General features: G+C 45.0%; 2 protein-coding genes across 3 annotated transcripts in view; both read right to left on the minus strand.

The window, feature by feature from the left end:
• Positions 1-5,342, minus strand: part of FTCD (formimidoyltransferase cyclodeaminase) — a 21,599-nt gene extending 16,257 nt beyond the window's left edge. Inside the window, exons 1-2 of one of the 2 annotated variants that reach the window (XM_081017408.1) lie at positions 5,193-5,342; positions 2,602-2,785 (exon numbers count right to left, since the gene is read on the minus strand). In XM_081017408.1, the coding sequence (XP_080873534.1) occupies positions 2,602-2,785; positions 5,193-5,246 (238 nt within the window). In that variant the 5' untranslated portion in view covers positions 5,247-5,342. Of the gene's footprint in view, positions 1-2,601; positions 2,840-5,192 lie in introns of both variants that reach the window. The other variant, XM_081017407.1, reaches the window with a different exon arrangement.
• A 1,885-nt stretch (positions 5,343-7,227) lies between these two features.
• On the minus strand, positions 7,228-14,977 carry SPATC1L (spermatogenesis and centriole associated 1 like). Its single transcript, XM_080981283.1, has 5 exons — positions 14,663-14,977; positions 12,135-12,434; positions 11,167-11,493; positions 9,871-10,022; positions 7,228-7,651 (listed from the first exon to the last, which is right to left on the minus strand). Exons 1-5 carry the CDS (start codon positions 14,856-14,858, stop codon positions 7,325-7,327), a joined length of 1,302 nt encoding a protein of 433 aa, XP_080837409.1. The 5' UTR covers positions 14,859-14,977; the 3' UTR covers positions 7,228-7,324.
• Positions 14,978-17,887: the final 2,910 nt, after the last annotated feature.

Genomic DNA, 17,887 nt, shown 5'->3' on the forward strand with positions numbered 1-17,887 from the left:
GGTACTCCTGTTCCCTGCTCGGCTTCCTGTTCCTGACTATCCGGTACTCCTGTTCCCTGCACAGCCTCCTGTTCCAGCGTTCCTGTTCCCCGCCCGGCTCTCTGCCTCGGACCTTGCCCCTCTTCGTGTGGACTCTGCTACACCCAAGGTACCTTACCCCCGGGACCAGCACACTAGTGTTTGGTACAGTATTTTAGTAACATCATCTTGTTACTAAAGAGGACAAAAGTTTAGTAAGTACACAGGAGTGACTTGGGGTCAGCTACATTGTTCCCATGCTTGCCATTTTCACATACACAAGCCCCAACCTTCAACAGGAAAAACGGGCGGTGCCCCCAAGACCCTTCAGCAGGTGGTGTCATCTGAAAAAGGTTTGCTTCTTGGACCATGGTCTCCACTTCCTTGAGGAAGGACTTCTCATGGTGGTTGGCAAGAACCTGATCGGGAGAGCTTTAAACTAAATCCTAAGGGAGACAACATTACAGAAGACAGAAGAACACCTGGTACTGGGGATAATAGCTTCACTGGTGCACAGGAAACTGAGGTGGTGCTACAGAAACCTGCTAAAGGACAGGAAACTACTAGAAGGAAGCAGATGGAGGGAATGACTCATAGTTTCATCTGTATACTAATTCACAGAGTATGGGAAACAAGCAAGATGAATTGGAACTCTTAATACAGGATGGCAAATATGAACTAACAGGCGTTACTGAAACCTGATGGATGAGACTCATGACTGGAAGGTAGGAATTGAGGGGTATAACTTGCTCAAAAGCAATAGACCAAACAGGAAGGGAGGAGGAGGAAGAACATTATATGTAAAGGATGTGTACACTTGTGAAGAAATCCATGACCTGGAACATCAAAAGCAGTATATGGGTAAAAATTGTAGGAGAGAGAAACAACAGTGACCTTCCTGTGAGTGTCTGCTATAGACCTCCAAGCCAGACTGAAGACTTGGATGATGCTTTCCGAGAGCAGATTACCAGACATTCAAAATGGAGAGATATGGTAGTCATGGGAGACTAAAATTACCCAATTATCTGTTGGAACTCAAACTCAGCCTAGAATGTAAGGTCCAACAAATTCCTCCATTGCCTCACTGACACTTTCATTTCCCAGAAGGTGGAAGAAGCAACAAGGGGGTCATCTATCTTGGACCTGGTCCTCACCAACAGGGAAGAACTGATCGACGAAGTAGAAGTACTCAGAAACTTGGGAATAAGTGATCGTGTCCGCTTTGGTTTCATGATACTGAGGCAAGGGAGGTTGGATTGTCATCTGTCATGGATGCTTTAGCTGAGATTTTTGCATTACAGGGGGTTAGACTAGATGACCATTGGGTTCCCTTCCAATTCTACAATTCTATGATTCAGGAGGTGTGTGGTAAATTGTAAAGCAATTTGTGTCTCAAAAGCAACCTAATGATGAGTTATTTGTATTGAGACCTGTTGTGGACTTGTGTTACATTTTCCTCCTAAAGATTCCTATTTATGGGATTCAGTGACAGGCTTTCAGGGACACATGACCTCTCCTCCTGAATCCACAGTTGGGTAAGTAAGACTGTTGTAAGGTTGTGTAACTTGGAATAAATTGGAAACGATTCCCATGAGGCTCAGAGGTGAATACTTATTTATTGATTGCATTTGTTGACTGCATTTGTTTATTTGTTACTTACTCAAGGAGCTCAGGCTAACACACATGAGAGTAATTGCATTGTTGTCATGGACTGGCTGGGTGCAGAGGATTGGTGGGAGGCACCAGCCAGGGAACCTCCAAGGGAACCCCCAGGGGGAGAAGGCTCAGAGCCAGGGAGTGGGATGCTTGGTCAGAGGGAGAAGAGGGAGCAGACTGGGAGGAGGAGGTGCTGGAAGCTGAAGAGGCAACAGGGTTTAGTGAGCAGAGAGAGGCTGTGGCAGAGATAAGTCTCGATTCAGAGGCAGAAGAGAACAACTAGTTCCCCTCCCCCATGGTCTCCCAGTATGAAGAGGGCAGAACGAAGACAGACAAGGCAGAGAAGTCTCAGGCAGTTTGGGAAGGACGTGGTGGAGGTGGAGTCTTAGGGAGCTGTGGGAAGACAGGGCCCTTCAGCCCTTGCAACCGACTCATTGGAGCAAGATCTACTGGGGAGAATTATTGGGCTCACAGGGTTTGAGCTGTTCTGGTTTCATTGCACAGAGTTAACTTCCCTGACACTGGTGTTTTTATGCTGACCTACTATTGACTCCGGCTTCTGAAAATTGTATCCTTACAGCAACTTCACAAGGTAGGTTATGCTGAAAGGAGAAAAGGACGAACTTGTCCAAGGCCACCTGGTTTTGCTGGCTGATCTTTCAACCTGGTTCCATAGGCCCCACCTTAACTATCAGAATCCAGAGAGTTAGCATGTAGAAACGCCTAGCGCTGTGGGATCCCAAATTCCATTCCTTTATAGGTACACGTTGCCTCTCACAGGTTATTTCTAGTTTCTTCCGGATCTAGGACAAAACAAGCTGCTCAGAGTATGAGAAAGGCTGCAAAGTAGTTGAACAAGGCGCCATCAATAAAAACTTGTTTGGCTGTCTTACTCTCTATGATTAACACTTATCTCACTCTGATTACCTTTATGTTTTGCCATGTCGATATGTTGAAAAGCTGTTCTGGCCGCATTCAGTGCACCTTCAATTATATCTTCAGGACTTCCTACGAAGGTGTAAACGGTCCGATTGGTGGAAGGGCCTACATCCACACCCAGGAGCATGCAGCCCTCGGTCTGAGAGATGGCCTTGGCAATCTCATCTATCACCTGTGCAGAGCAGAGCCTGTTAGAGCGCATGGACCTCATGCTCATGGCTTCAGACTATTCAGGGAGCAAGCAAATCCACGGATCAAAGAGTGCAGTCCATGCGTGTGCATATTATGCAAGTGGTCAAGTCAGGGTTGTTATCCGTAGACCTCAGTGTGGTTCACAACATAAAATTACAATATAAGAACCACAAAATACATAATGGCTGAAGCGCACACACACCCCTGCCAATGAGCTCAGGGAAAAGCAGCTCTGCCATTTGTGCTCTTTGGACTGGCTGCTGGTTGTGGGATCACAAGCAACTTAAAGCAGCTTTGCAGGAGCGTCTCCACCCCCATCGTTCAGCCCGGACACTGAGATCCAGCGCCGAGGGCCTTCTGCCGGTTCCCTCATTGCGAGAAGTAAGGTTACAGGGAACCAGGCAGAGGGCCTTCTCGGTAGTGGCGCCCACCCTGTGGAACACCCTCCCTTCAGATGTCAAAGCAATAAACAACTATTTTACTTCTAAAAGTCATCTGAAGGCAGCCCTCTTTTGGGAAGTTTTTAATGTTTGATGCTGTACTGTTTTTAATATTCAGTTGGAAGCCGCCCAGAGTGGCCGGGGAAACCCAGCCAGATGGGCGGGGTATAAATAAATTATTATTATTATTATTATTATTATTATTATTATTATTATTTGCAGGTCTTTCAGAATGGATTTTGCTTTTAAAGTGACAACTCTTTTAAGTGAATAAATGCTCATGTCACATTAAAAAAAATAAAAAGAGGAAACCCATTCCTAGTGATCCCTAACGTGGATTTTGCCTTTTCCTGCTTCATATTAAATTGATGTATTGTTCACATCAACATCAAATGAGATATCCATTACAATCCAAAGATCTCTTTGCTGTTTGGTTCTGCTAGTTTTGCTTTGTGTGGGATTAGGTGCATTATTTTCATTTGGCACATGCATACCTGCTTGGGAGAGCAGGGGGAGGGGGAGGGGCTGAAGACACTTGGAATCCAGCTGTTTCCCTGTTTCCAAGTAGACCACCATGAGGCAGTGGGAATCCCATACCCCTTATCCTAGTTGACAGACACATCGGTGGGAGCAGGCCGAGAAAAGGAAATCAGACTGGGCACCTATTGCTAGTGGGCTACCTTACTGGGGGGCTGGCACTGTCAAGGGATGGTGCTGCTGAATCAAAAAAGTCCTGTAAGCTTAAGTGGGTCTGCCTGATATGAAGGTACCGGTATATTTAGTGGGTTTATTGGGTGTGTTAGTTAATTTTATATCACCTTTGTACTATTTTTGTACTATTTTATTAAATATTTTTATTAGGGATTTCAACATAACAATTTATCAAAAATACATCATCCACATTTCCCCCCATTTTTCCCCTCCACCCTCCACCCCTAAAAAAGAAAAACCCACCCTCCCACCACCACCCCAGACTTCCCTCAGCTCCTCTCTCTGGTTTATCAGCACATGTTATTCTCTGCATGTTATAAAATTGTATATTTTTGTACTATTTTATAACTGACCAGCAGCCTTGTACTTGGTATTGCATGGGAATTCTAAGAAACCAATAAAAAAATCCATGCAGTTTTGCAGTCAGTGCAGTTTTGAAAGGTTCAGTCCACTGTCTGGCATTCAGTATGGCGTCTGATTGTATCCAGTCCAACCCTTTCTACCCTACATAATAGAGGCAGGACAGGTTTTGTGTGCTATCTACGTTGGGTAGCAAGAGAAAACAACAGGTTAATGGTGGTGATGTTATGCAGAAGGTTGGAAGGACACAGTGAGAGAGGAGAAATTTCCTTTTTTTCTTCCTTCTCTGTGTGATCATGTGTTTTTTCTGAATAAAGCAAAAGAGTTTCAGTGAAACAAAGCTGCTAAGAAGCTTCTCCACCACACACCCAGCCAAGAGCAGATGGGCTTATAATCTAGTAAAGTAACATGTAAAAGTAATATGCATTCACTTCATTTTTTAAAAATGCAGGTAAACCCTGAGAAGAAAGCTCCTTCCAAAAGCATTGCATTTGCATGTCAAATCATTAAGTTTACCCCAAACATTGTATTTTCAATTTTTACAACATTTACACTTAGAAGTATTTCCCCCTCCTCTCCCTTTTAATTTTATTTTTGCTGTTGGTTATATTAAACTTAGGTTTTATTAATAGAAGATTGAAGTTTTCTTCTGTATATTTAAGCTGATATGTGTGGGGTTAGAATTTCAGTACACCTGTAAAACTGTTTTCAAAATTAATTTCTCATGGACAGGTGATTCAAATATGCTTTGAACTCAGACTTGCAAAACTAATTTAGACAGGGGAAAAATAGATTTTGTAGTTTCACCAGTATTATATTGCCACCATATTGCCACACAAGGAACTGTCTTTATACAAAAACCAATTCTGAACTTACCTCTTTGTTGTTGCCTTCAGAAAAATTGGGGACACACTCCACTAATTTTGACATTGCTCTGTTTATGTTTTCTTTCTTAGAGTTGTGCGGAGTCCTGGATGATTTCCCCCTCTTCTGCTCTGGGTGACAAAATGGAACTATGGGATCAGGAAACTCTCTGGCTTAAAGCCAATGGCCTTCCTCTACCTCCGGGATTTCTCATTAACTATTCCAAACAGCCCTCCATGGCACTTTGGACTGTCCTCTCTGCTTCTGAAGCCTGTCTTCATCATTGGTCATCATCCCACAGCAGCACATTGTCCCTTAAAGTAAAATGCTACCTCGAAAACAGTCAAACTATTCTCACAAGAATTCACCCCACAGTTATAAAAACTGCATGAAAGTTGCTGCTAATTTCGCTTTCATGCATCTAACAAGGTGGGCACTATTCTCTGAAACCTCATTCCTGAATGAGTCTCCTTCCCTACCAGGGGCCACAATACTTGTATGATGTTGTTGTTTTTCTTTTACAGGCTAAGGGGTCTTCCAGGTGGAGCTTATCTAGATAATCACAATTGGGCAACAAGTTTAGTTTAACAATGGAGGTTTTTTGTGTGCCCCCCCCCCAAAGTGAATCTGAATGAAAGTGGGGGAGGGAAATAAAAAGTTTAACACCCCAACCATCCTGATCCAGATTGGGTTTCAGGTGCAGGTGTTGTAATATGACAGTTCTTGGTTTTTAACAAACCACATGTGCAAATATGATCACACATTTAATATCACGTGTAGAATCTATAAATCTAGTTTGGAGACAAATAGATCTACACAACTCCACAGCTATTGAAACAACTAGTGTTGCTAAACATCTTAAGATCTATGGATCAAAAGAAAGTTGTTTCACATTTTCTTGCCCATGAAGCAAGCAGAGATAGAAAAGCTGATGTGTGGTTGTGGGATATTGTGGGATATATACGTTCATAAGAAACGACATTCGCTGAGATGAAGTTGTCTAAGTTTATTTATAGCATCCGAAATATTTTTCATTATAATTGTTTGTGGTTTTGCTGTTCCATCCAGAAGCGATTGGAAGACTGTTAGAGAATATGCTCTTTCTCACAGCGAGTTCTAGAATTTCTGTAGGAAAGTAGACTTTGCTTACCTCGGGAATGCTATCAGCACAGAATGTTTTGGCAGGAAGTGGTTTAAAGGAACAAGCAGAATTGCAAGGAGCATACAAAGCCAAAGAACTCTTCATTGTAACTATAAACAGCTGAAACTGCAATTATCACAGAATCATAGAACTGTTGAGTTGGAAGGGACCTCAATGGTAATCTAGTCCCTGCAATGCAGGATTCTCAGCTAAAGCATCCATGGCAGATGGATCAGCAGACCAAAGGAGGCCAGAGCAGGGCTGGCAACTCTCTACCTGGAGGCAAATACATGCATCTTCACCATTTTTACTAGAATCATTCATTAGGATCGTGGCAGATGTCCACATACCCAGACAGCATGTAACTGACAAGGGGGGAGAGGCCCTTTAGAACAACATGTACAATTTTTACCCCTGATCCCCTTGCAATGACCACATGGAGCTAGAATTCAGACCAGGGAAGGCTCTTTAGTCAGATATAGGAAATAAATAGTCATAAGCAAAATCCTAGAGTATGAGCTACAGAGAACAGATGCCTTTCAGAAGCTCATTCAGGCTGTCCCAAGGGCTGCATCTCAAGCAGAATGTGAGGAAAAAATAGAGCTGGCAGGCATGTCTTTCCTTATGTAACAAACAGTGCAGCACTTTAATTTGGCATTTGTGAACTGAGTGCTAACAACTACATTTATTTTCTTATATAGTTTATTTTTACTAAACTTTATTATGCGCCATCTAGCCCAAATGTGGCTCTCATAGCAGCTATGAACAAGTCAGATATAAAGTACAGAGTCGATAAAAAAACAAGAGAGTAACAGTTAACCGAAAGCAAATGAACAAACCCTTCCATAAGGAGCAACTCAAGTCAGCAGGAGCCTGATACAAAAAGCATCCACACGACTCCATGCCCACTTTCAGCAGATATCCTTTTATTACATATATGCTATGTTTGTTTGTGTGTTCTTTCCGTAGAGATTTGAGGGCAAGAGCTGCAGCAGGTGCACTACTACCAGGCAAACAGGGCCTTGTTGTCTTCTTTAGAAAGTTCACACAAACAGTTCAAGAGCAGCAAGGTATCTCCAAGGAACTTGGATGGGACAATGTCAATCACCATCTTCCTGAGGTCCGCAGGGCTGTTGTGCAAGGGGTTGGAACTGAGGTCTGGCCTTTGCTTCAGGATGCCGTACGTGTTGATGAGGAATTCACTGAACACCGGGTGGACGTCCACGTGGTAGCCCATCTTCTCCAGGCGAGCAGTCAGGTCCAGGTAGCGCTGGGTCATGGCTCGGTACTTTTTCTCGTCCACAGAGCCATCTAGGGATTTCATGGAGACCTAGGTATTTTCATTAGATATACACACACATATACACACATACATATATACATTTTAAAAAGCTATCGCTAGCACTTTATGGAAGGGCTAAAGATCCTAATGTTAATTTAGCATCAATAGGAGCAGAGGAGAAATAGGGTCAAGTTAAATCAAAAGTTTTGTTGCATTGTTTTGTAAGGGAAGAAATTTTAGACGTTTGTAACAAGTTTCTGCCTGCCATAGGGCAAACTATGAAGTTCAGTGCAATTTGGGCAAGGTCTGAATATTTGGGGGGGGGGGGAGAAAGAGGGGAAAGAGTAAAGTAATGGATGCAGAAATGGAATTTATTAACAAAACAGGAAGCAAAAAGGTCTGTGCTTCGAAAGTTCAGTTGCTAAAATCAAGAAACCTACGAGTGCTTAATTTGATGTTGGATTGTGGCCATGATACACAAGCATTTTACCAGTGCAAACACATTAATGGATTATATCATTATCTTGGGTCCCACCAAAGAAGACCAAAGTGGGCATGGATTTGTGGACATATTAACAGTAAGTGTGTATTTTGGGAAACAGAGTTCTCTCAGTGAGAAATTGTCTCCAGAATCTGACAAGACGTGAGCTCTGCCCATTGAATCCACACAATCCACACAAGATATTCAGAATTTTTCTGGGAATAGTAAATTAGCTGAGGAAATTTAAACTGAAAGTGTCCACCAAAGCAGCAGCTCAAAGAAAAACAATTTATTTAAAATATTGCACTGGGGTTGTTTACACCTCAGACAATATTGTGCTATCTAAATTTCAAATAATGCATCGCAGTTTGAGTTAGGAGCAATAATTCTACTGAAATCTGCTGACTTCTAGCAACCATAGCAGACACATCCCAAGCAATAACTGCTGCAAAAACAAGATAAACACACCAAGTAAGTAAGAAGTCACTGTGGGAATATTAGCTGCCTATGAATGATTGCAGTATTATATTTATGGTTAAGTGGAACCGGCCAGAATTCCCTCTGAGACTCTTGAAATAGCTTTTTAAAAAGATACAGAGAGATGCAGGGCAACATGGACTTAATTACTGCCGGCTTTTAGGAGACAAGAGAGCAAATCAAAGATAAACAATATAATGAAGTGATAATTGCTGGGCAGAATTTTGCTATGCATAAACTAAACAAGGAAGGGTTTACTGATATTATGGCTGCTTCCAGACTGGTTTTTATTATGGAATGGTTGCTTCAGTGCAAGCAAGTTTTTTTGCAGGATTCACATGCCATTGATGTCAAAATACTTGCCTGTATTCCCCCCCCCCCCATTAGGATTTGCTGTTCCCAGGAAAAAAATCTGATAAGATTCAAAATAAATTCTATGGCCCATCTGCAGGATTAAGCTCCCATCTGGAATCCCCCTATCACCGTGTCAGAGCAATGCCTCCGTTACAAAAGGCTCGTCCACCCTTTCTGTTTGCCCCTCCACTTTCCCCAGGAAAACCAGCTCTTTGCAAGCATCAATGTACAGAAAACCCAACTGACGTTTGCCCCGATTCAGTGGTAAAGAGCATGTTTTCCTTGGGGGAAAGCAGCAGGACAAGTGGAAGTGTAGACAAGCAAACGTTGTGGCACATTCCTTGGAGGCCTTTGCCTGGACAGCCTCTTGCCAGTGCCTCTACAGTTGCCTCTTGGCTAATAGGGGGCTGGTGGTCTCCTGCCCACCTTGTTCCTAACAAGGCAGATCTTCACTTTGGGACACCATTTTGTGGTTTGCCTCAGGTGCCAAAATGTTTTGGGCCAGCCCTGCCCATAAGGATCTAATAAATTTGGAGGCACCATATGGACCAATAATTTCCCTCTCATTCTCATATGCATTCCAGTTAAAACAATTTAAATATGGCTCTTATCTGCACTTAGTAGAAACTAAGGAGGAGCTTAGCTGAATTTAGCAGAAATGTAAATCTTTTCCAGACCTATGAACAAATCTGCTCTGTCATTTTCAGCTGCATTAGAGTTAACTGAAACTACTAAGGTATACCCTGGTAATACAGGATATGGTTGCTTCTTCAACAGGATGTGATACTGTGGTGTTTTTAACAACTGGGTATGGAGTGATAATGAGTGATACCAATAGATAGACGTCTTTAGGAAGTTGTTTTATGGCCAAGCAGGCTTTGCACTAAATTTCTGAGACCTAAGTGACTAATGTTTTGACAAAAAGACAAATTTACCTCAAAGTGCTGGGTCTCACCTGTTTGATTTTCTCAGGAATATTGGACACTGTGAACCCGTAGAGCCTTGTGATGCCAGGAAACACATGCGCAAGAATGCGCCTGTCTAACTGAAAGGCAATCTCTCCCACGATGCGCCCATTCCTCTTGCTGTTCTGAGTAATCTCTAGATCTACAAGGAAGTGAAAGAAAGAGGCTACTTCGTAGATATACTGGGCCTTTGCTATAAGAGGCCAGAGCTTATATTAAAAACAGGCTTGTCTGAAATGTATATATCTCCTTGGTAGTTGAGATGCCAATCACACTTTCATCCATCTATATTCTGTTGGTGAACTTGTTATCTGAGGGCTCATCCAGACTTCCTTTTGCACCAGGCTTTCTTGAAAAGCGTCCATGCTTTCCACGTTAAGGTCTGAGCAGGGTGTTTTGTTTTATTTTGTTTTGTTTTGTTTTGTTTTGTTTTTGGACCTGCCACTTTCCCTGGGGAAACCCCGCTGTTTGCTGCTGAATCGGAACAAAGGCGGTTGGAGGATGGATGGCGGCTAACAGATTGACATTGAATCCTGACAAGACTGATTTGGGGGGACAGGAGGCGGGCAGGTGTGGAGGACTCCCTGGTCCTGAATGGGGTAACTGTGCCCCTGAAGGACCAGGTGTGCAGCCTGGGAGTCATTTTGGACTCAAAGCTGTTCATGGAGGCGCAGGTCAATTCTGTGTCCAGGGCAGCTGTCTACCAGCTCCACCTGGTACGCAGGCTGAGACCCTACCTGCGGACTGTCTCACCAAAGTGGTGCATGCTCTAGTTAGCTCCTGCTTGGACTACTGCACTGTGCTCTACGTGGGGCTACCTTTGAAGGTGACCCAGAAACTACAACTAATCCAGAATGTGGCAGCTAGACTGGTGACTGGGGGCGGCCGCCAAGACTACATAACACCGGTCTTGAAGGACCTACATTGGCTCCCAGTACGTTTCCGAGCACAATTCAAATGTTGGTGTTGACCTTTAAAGCCCTAAACAGCCTCAGCTCAGTATATCTGAAGGAGCGTCTCCACCCCCATCATTCAGCCCGGACTCTGAGGCCCAGTGCCGAGGGCCTTCTGGCAGTTCCCTCACTACAAGAAGCGAAATTACAGGGAACCAGGCAGAGGGCCTTCTCAGTAGTGGCACCTGCCCTGTGGAACACCCTGCCACCAGATGTCAAAGGAAAAAACAACTACCAGATTTTTAGAAGACATCTGAAGTAGGAAGGGGAAAGGGGTACACTAGGGGGCACACCAGTCTTTTACACTAGCCCCATGCCATGTCTCAGTATTACCATTCAAGTAGAACGTATGGGACTTCCTTAACTTGTCTGTGTCTGGTGCATCAGAAAACCAGACTCTCTTCTTCCTGGGCATCTCTTCAAGCTGTGCTTTGCCTGCGCTTGAGTCCTGGGCACTGCCCAAAAGGTGATAGGACTGCCTTTCAGAAATCCCCAAGGAAGAACTTCCTTTGCGTATTTTGAGGTCATCTGAAAATGTGGTCTGAGCTTCCTCCTTGCTCGCCAAGCATGTAGGGTTTGAGGAAGCTAATTCTTCTGTCCATGATGGTGAATGACTTGCTGTGTCTTTTGAACTGGGTAGTCTTGCAGCCTTGTAGTGAGCTACAACAAAGCACATTTAGCAAAAGGTTTGTTCCAAATTCAAAGAAACATCAAGACAAAACGCTGATGCATGAGAGTCTCCCATGCTCTTCCCTGTCCAATAGGTCTGGATGCTACACACTTTGATGGCCCCTTCCAACCCCAGTACAATATGGCTTCCCTCCTGCTGCGTCTCCCTTGCCTTCTCCAACTGACAGCACTATGAGCTGCGTCATGTGCCCCTTCCCCTCCCTTCTTCTTCAGACCAACTGCCAATGGATTTCTGTTAACAGCCTAACCAGGAAGGCAACACAATTTATGTAGTTTTGTACACCACTACAAACCATGCCAATAGCTGTGACATTCAGAAATGTCCACTTCTGCAGCTAGCAAACCAGTGACATGACCTACAAGTCACACGCAGGGAGGCACAGGGCTAACACCAGTGTCTGGTGGCAGCAGGGAGGAAAGCATCTCACGTGAAGCTGGCTATCATTTAAATAGGCCCAGAGATAGGACTTTATCACATGCAATAGCTGCTACTAACCAATGCTATGTCTGATCTGATGGGTTGAAATTGGAACCTGTTTAAATTATCCATAAAATAAACTGCCACACCCTCTTCCCCTCCCCAGAGTGGATATCTAGTGACCATTTCTTACCCATGCTTAGTGCTAGGGGGGTCTGAGCCTTATCGCCGCCAGGGAAAGGGCCGTCCATCAGCCACGCTTTCTTGAGTCCCATCAGTTCTGTGGGTTCCTCCAGCTGTTTTCCTCCAATGGTGGAGCACGACATGCTTGACAAATGTCCGGGTTTCTTTTCTCCACTTCTAGGCTGAAAAGGGGGAGGCTCATTTTGGAGCTGCTTCAGCGGAGACTGGGCACTGGGGTTGGGCAGGACAGTGGGCTCCTTGGAGATGACATGTGAGCAGTAACCAAAATCTTCTCTTCCAATATACTGAGCTACAACAACAACACATACAGTTTTGTTAACTACAGCAAGGAATGCAGTTTGTGTATTTGTAGTTGACTGACATCTGTGTCAGAGTCTCTGTTCCAGAGAAGAAAATTAACTTGAGATTAAAGTTCCAGAAGTGCCATACATCCTTAAAGAGACAAGCTATGCAGCTTGGAAGGTACCCAAATATTTGTCCTATGTGTCTGAGGATGAGATGTTATTTTATAGAACAGGCAAACCACTCCTCTTGAGAGAATATGGAAGAGGAAAATCACAATTGCCGCCAAATATATGGCAACAGCCCAATATGCAGGCTTATTGTAAAGACAGGGAGATAGATTGCCTCCTCTGCACCAAGGAGGATCTTATCTGCGGGGGGAGGAAGAGAATTTCATTAAAGCAGCCTTTATTATTGCTGAATTTTTACTTCCCCAGAACAGGCAATTGAGGGATTTTTCTGCCTCAGGTATCAAAACAACTTGACCAACCTTGGCTGTGACGCACCTTGGTGGTGAGGAGGGGGTGGCTGTAGAGGGGGGGTTGCTACAGCGCCACATGCAGCAAAATGTATTGGACCCTCCTCTTTCTACCCCCTCAAATACACACAGACACCATACCTACCCTTACCTTTAAATAGTACTTACTCAGCAGAAGCAATTCTCAGCACTGATTCTGTCTTTTCTGGGGCCATCTTTCTTCCCCATCTCTTGAACTAAGTTGCACCCTTTTTTGCAACAAGTAAGTTGCACCTTTTTGCTATAGCAGCAGCAGCAGGGGAGAATGATGGATGCCTGGACAGGTGGGGGGGGGGAGAGACCCCAGAGGCGTAGCAGACATAACATCCTGTCCTGCACCAGTTCCTTCAGGGTAAGTGTCGATTCCTCTGACTTGCAACCATTCCCCCACTCCAACTACACGTGTTTAAGTTCTTCCTCAGAATAGATCCCAAATTTCAGCCACATCAGCCTCCAGCTCAAGTTTTTAAAAAACAAATCCCAATTTTATACTGAGTGAATAGCATGTTAAGACACAAACCTGGAAACTTTTAATTTTCCAAAGAATTATTACCTAGTTTTATTGTTATCATTGCATTTTTTGTGCTAAACTCTTTGCTGTTAGCCACCTTAAACACGGGTAGAGGTGCAATTGAATATTTAAGTACATAAACCAGATGACAGGGGCCATCATCTGGTCAGGAACTGTTGCAGGCCTGGAATTTGCTCCACTTTCATGATTTCAGGAAAGGACATTGTCAGCTCCCCAAGACAGAGACCTGTCTACTTTTGCCTAAAGCTCAGTGGCGTAGCGTGGGGGGTGCAGGGGGGGCCGGCCGCACCGGGCGCAACATCTGGGGGGGGCGCGCTCGCACTCGCAGCTCTCTGCCCCTACCTGGCTCACTCACTCTCTCTCACTGCAGTGCTGGCTGTGCGAATCCGATCCGAGCCGCTGGGTCGCCGCCCACTGTGGAGGGGGTGGGTGCCAGGCGTGCGGTGCGGAGAGAGAGCGAGGGACTATCTGGGGGAGGGACAGTGCAGCGGCCGCCCAGCGCAGCGCTGAGCGCGGGAGAGAACCACACCAGCCCAGCCCAGGCAGCAGCAAGAAGAAGCTGGCAGCGGCGGCAGGTTAGGGGTTAGGGGGCGCAAATTACTTGCCTTGCCCCGGGTGCTGACAACCCACGCTACGCCGCTGCTAAAGCTACGAATGGCACTGATGAATGTATATACTTTATTTCTAATGGATTATTTAATATTGTTTTATTTGATATAAATTGTTTATTTTAAACTTATGTTTTTATTATGACTTTTTGTATTGGATCAGATTCTATTTTGTGTGTACTTTTTGCTGTCTATTCTGTTGTTTCTTCAGCTTGTGTATAGCAACATAGAAAGGCGGTATACAAATAAAAAGTAAAATGAAACGAAATTTCATACAAATGAAATTAATGGGCTTGCTAAGCCTACGTAGTTTCATCCAGTTCTGCTCAAAAGCTGAAACAGGAAGGTGCTGAGGAGACTCAGCTCTCCTTGGGATCACGGGGTCGTCCAACGGCCAAGGCAGGTTTCTATTACAAATGCCTCTTCCTCTAATGAGCATTTTACGCAGATGGGCAGACTAGGCCATGTCTGGCTGACCTGCACATATAAATTCAAATGCACACATAGGCAGGAATATGCTTATCACTTGTTTATTTCTAAAATGTTTTGTAAGTAAATTTGTAGAGCTTGCTCCTTACCTCCTTTTACCAATAAACCAGCATCAGTATATGCAGGAGAAATTGGAGACGTTAAGAACTGGACTTGGCTGCCGTTGTCACACTGTTGACCCAACATAGCACGGAGTTCATAGTTTTCCCTGAGCAGCCGAATCTGATTTTTCAGGTGCGCATTTTCATCTTGAATCCTTTTCATCCACTCTCTCTCCTCAGTCATCCTCTTCTTCCTCCTTGGTGAGGAAGGATTAATTGGTAAGGAACAGCCTTGGCTGGACAGGTCACTTGTCCCAGTGCTTTGAAAGGCTCACAGGAAGCTCAACAGGTTTAGAATGTTTCTATGGCATTATGATGTCGCCACCTCTTAACAGTACGCCCTGTTGCTCCACTGAAATCATTTATTTTGGCTAGGTCTGTGGGCAGCCGAATTAGATCACAGCCATACCACATTTGAAGCACATGGCTTCTCACAAAGAATCCTGGGAACTGTAGTTTGCCCTGCACAGAGCTAACAACTCCCAGCATCCTTAAAAACTACAGTTCCCAGGATTCTTTGGGGGAAGCCATGCATTTTAAATGTATGGGATAGATGTGACCAAAATGGCACAGCTTACCTACTGGATGGAACAGCCATCCTAAGCATCCACCTCCACCTGCTTATGACCACCAGGTCAGAAGATGGGTTTACTGAGAACACGCCATTGTCCCTTGGCAACAGCACATAAGGGGGCCTCTTCAGGGACAGCAGGCTACCCCCTGGAGTGACCTCCCTCAGGTAATTTGTGATGTGGAGGTGGCAGTTAGCTTTAAATGTTTCCTTAAAATATGCAGGCTTACCCAATTTTTCCTGGATTCTGGCTCCTAATTTTTATTTGTGTAGTTTAGTTTTTTCAAATGCTATTGGATGCTGTTGGTGAATTGTTGTTTTTATGTAAGCCACTTAATGGTTTTTATTAAGTTGTTTTTGCTGCTATATTAAGCAGTATATATATATTTTTTAAAGTAAACTTATCAGTAAAATGGTACTGGGAAACCTCTGAAGATTTTCACTTATATATGTGTTGGGTGTTCTACAACTTTATTAAATTCCAGCACTAATTTGAGGCCGCCTTTTGAATGCTTTGCTTTTCTCTCTCCCCGGTTGCATCTTAAGGTGCTTTCTGCCTCCCCGCTGCTTCCATCGCCAGTCCTGTGTGTCAGGATGAGCCAAGAGCTGCGCAAGGTCTGCTGGTCAGAGGGGTTGAAGCAGCAGCTGCTCCCAGCCCTGACGGCTGCATGGCTCACTGCTGGTTACAAAAGGCAAGGCACATGGAGGCACATCATTGCTCTGTCATGCACCCATCTCACAACCCAGTTTCTACTTACCATCGTGCCTTTGAATTCTCCAGCCAGTTTTTCAGTAGCTTGGTGGGGGGGAGGTGGCGGTTAATGGTAAATGTAGTTACAGATACAAGCTGCCCGGGTAGGAAATGGTTTTCCCATGAACCCTCTGCCAGATGACAAACTTCTTGTGCATCTATTCAGCACATGGGTGTGGTTCCTACATGCAGCAGCCCCACTGCAATAACTTCTGGGACATGGAGAAGGCCACGTTTCAATGAATGGGGAGCCTCCAGTGTCACACACCCCTATATTGGAATCTGGGAATTCCTGAGCAGAAAGATGCCACGGGTCTAATGCACAATTCACTCCAAGTTTAGCCTCCCCATTTCCCCAGTAAGCCCAATTGTTCTGAACATGCTAGCTCTTTTTCAATAGAAGTTTAAGCACGTTCAGAAGGCAGACCCATCCTCTAAATAATTTCTGACCATCTCCAGCAGCAGAGCTGGCAAATGGGCTGGTGCTGACCAGTGCCTCTCCATTATTAGCCTGCTGCAAAAGCACTTTGAGGGGGAAATTCATTGGATCCACGCTCATTGAGTCCAGGCTCATTAGGAGTCCTGGGAGAACTGTTAAGATTCCAACCTGTGGGGTCAGTTTCCATTGTTGCAGCCTGGTGACAGACAGCACCCTTGTGGTGCTGATGCCAATTGCACACCTATGCTCTTGCTCCCTGCCCATCAAGGCTGACAAACACTAGCAAGACTGACTGGATGGGTCTAGGAGCAGCTGATGCCTTGTTGTGAGAGTGAGTTATGTTCTCTGCCTTCAAAGGGGTGGCGATAAACCTCTCTTGAAGAGACTGTCCCTGGATCCAGAAGTTTAGTCCCGCCTCTTATCATTTACTTCTTGGGCAAGGTGATGGGGGGCAGCAGCTGCAGAGTGTTCTTGGAGGAAGCAGATTATCTGGAGCCATTTCAATCTGGCTCCAGGCCCCGTTTCAGCACTTGTGTTGCCCTGACAGATGCCCTTTATTGGGGTGGAGTGGGGGGAGGGACTGTAACCCTGTGGCATCTTCTTGATTTCTCAGCAGCTCTGGGAACTTCTGGAATAGGAGTTGGAGGCAGCATTGCCGTTCTCTTCCTACCTACAGGGTCATCAGCAGGAGGTAGTTCCAGGAGATGGTTGCTTGGCTCCCTGGCTTTGGGGCTGTGGGGTCCTTGGAGAACTGGGGCTGAATCCTGTGGGTGGTGGTTCCCATATCCAGGAATGAGATGCATGACCTGTTCTGGGAAGGGTTGCACTTCTCCTGGAAGAAAGATTCCTAGATTCCAAATTGTCATTGGAGTGCTAAGCCAGGAAGGCTGATATTCCAGTCACAGTCATTCCAGGACCAGGATATCCTGGCCTCAGTTGCCCATGTTCTACTGACCTTCCATATAGATTACTACAATGCACTCCACACGGGGCTACCCTTGAACAGTCTGGAGGCTGCAGCTCACACAGAATGCAGCTGCTAGATTGGTAAATGGGACAGCCTGGTAGAACCAAGGGTCACAAGTCCAGAAAGCTCTGCGCTGCCTGTCAGTGAGCTACCAAGCCCAAATCAAGGTGTGAGTACCAGCATGCAAAGCCCTACATGGCTTAGGATCCCAGAGCCTAAAGGAGCAACCCGGGTCCTGTTGGAGATCCCACTTCTGGCTGCTTAGTGTTTACCATGACAGGGTCTTCTCAGTGGTGGTTCCCTGTTTGCAGAATGCCCTCCAGCATGAGGTATGCCTGACTTTCAGGAGAAAAGTACCAAATTTCAATAGAGCCTTCAGATTGCGTGGAGGGTTTTACTTGCCTTCCAGCAACCACAAGTTAAGGCCTTGTGCAAACCTTTCCCCTGCAACACAGCAAGATCAGAGCCAGATGTGCACAGGCCAA

This window comes from Podarcis pityusensis (genome assembly GCF_964106645.2).
Source record: "Podarcis pityusensis genome assembly, chromosome: 1".
Lineage (NCBI taxonomy): Eukaryota > Metazoa > Chordata > Lepidosauria > Squamata > Lacertidae > Podarcis > Podarcis pityusensis.

Bases quoted from the DNA above. Each gene is read 5' to 3' on its own strand.
- SPATC1L (XM_080981283.1), bottom strand. From the start codon at position 14,858: ATGACTGAGGAGAGAGAGTGGATGAAAAGGATTCAAGATGAAAATGCG. The intron at 12,435-14,662 runs GTAAGGAGCAAG...TTGTTGTTGTAG, and splicing joins TGGTTTATTGGTAAAAGGAG to CTCAGTATATTGGAAGAGAA. The intron at 11,494-12,134 runs GTAAGAAATGGT...GCTTTGTTGTAG, and splicing joins CCCCCTAGCACTAAGCATGG to CTCACTACAAGGCTGCAAGA.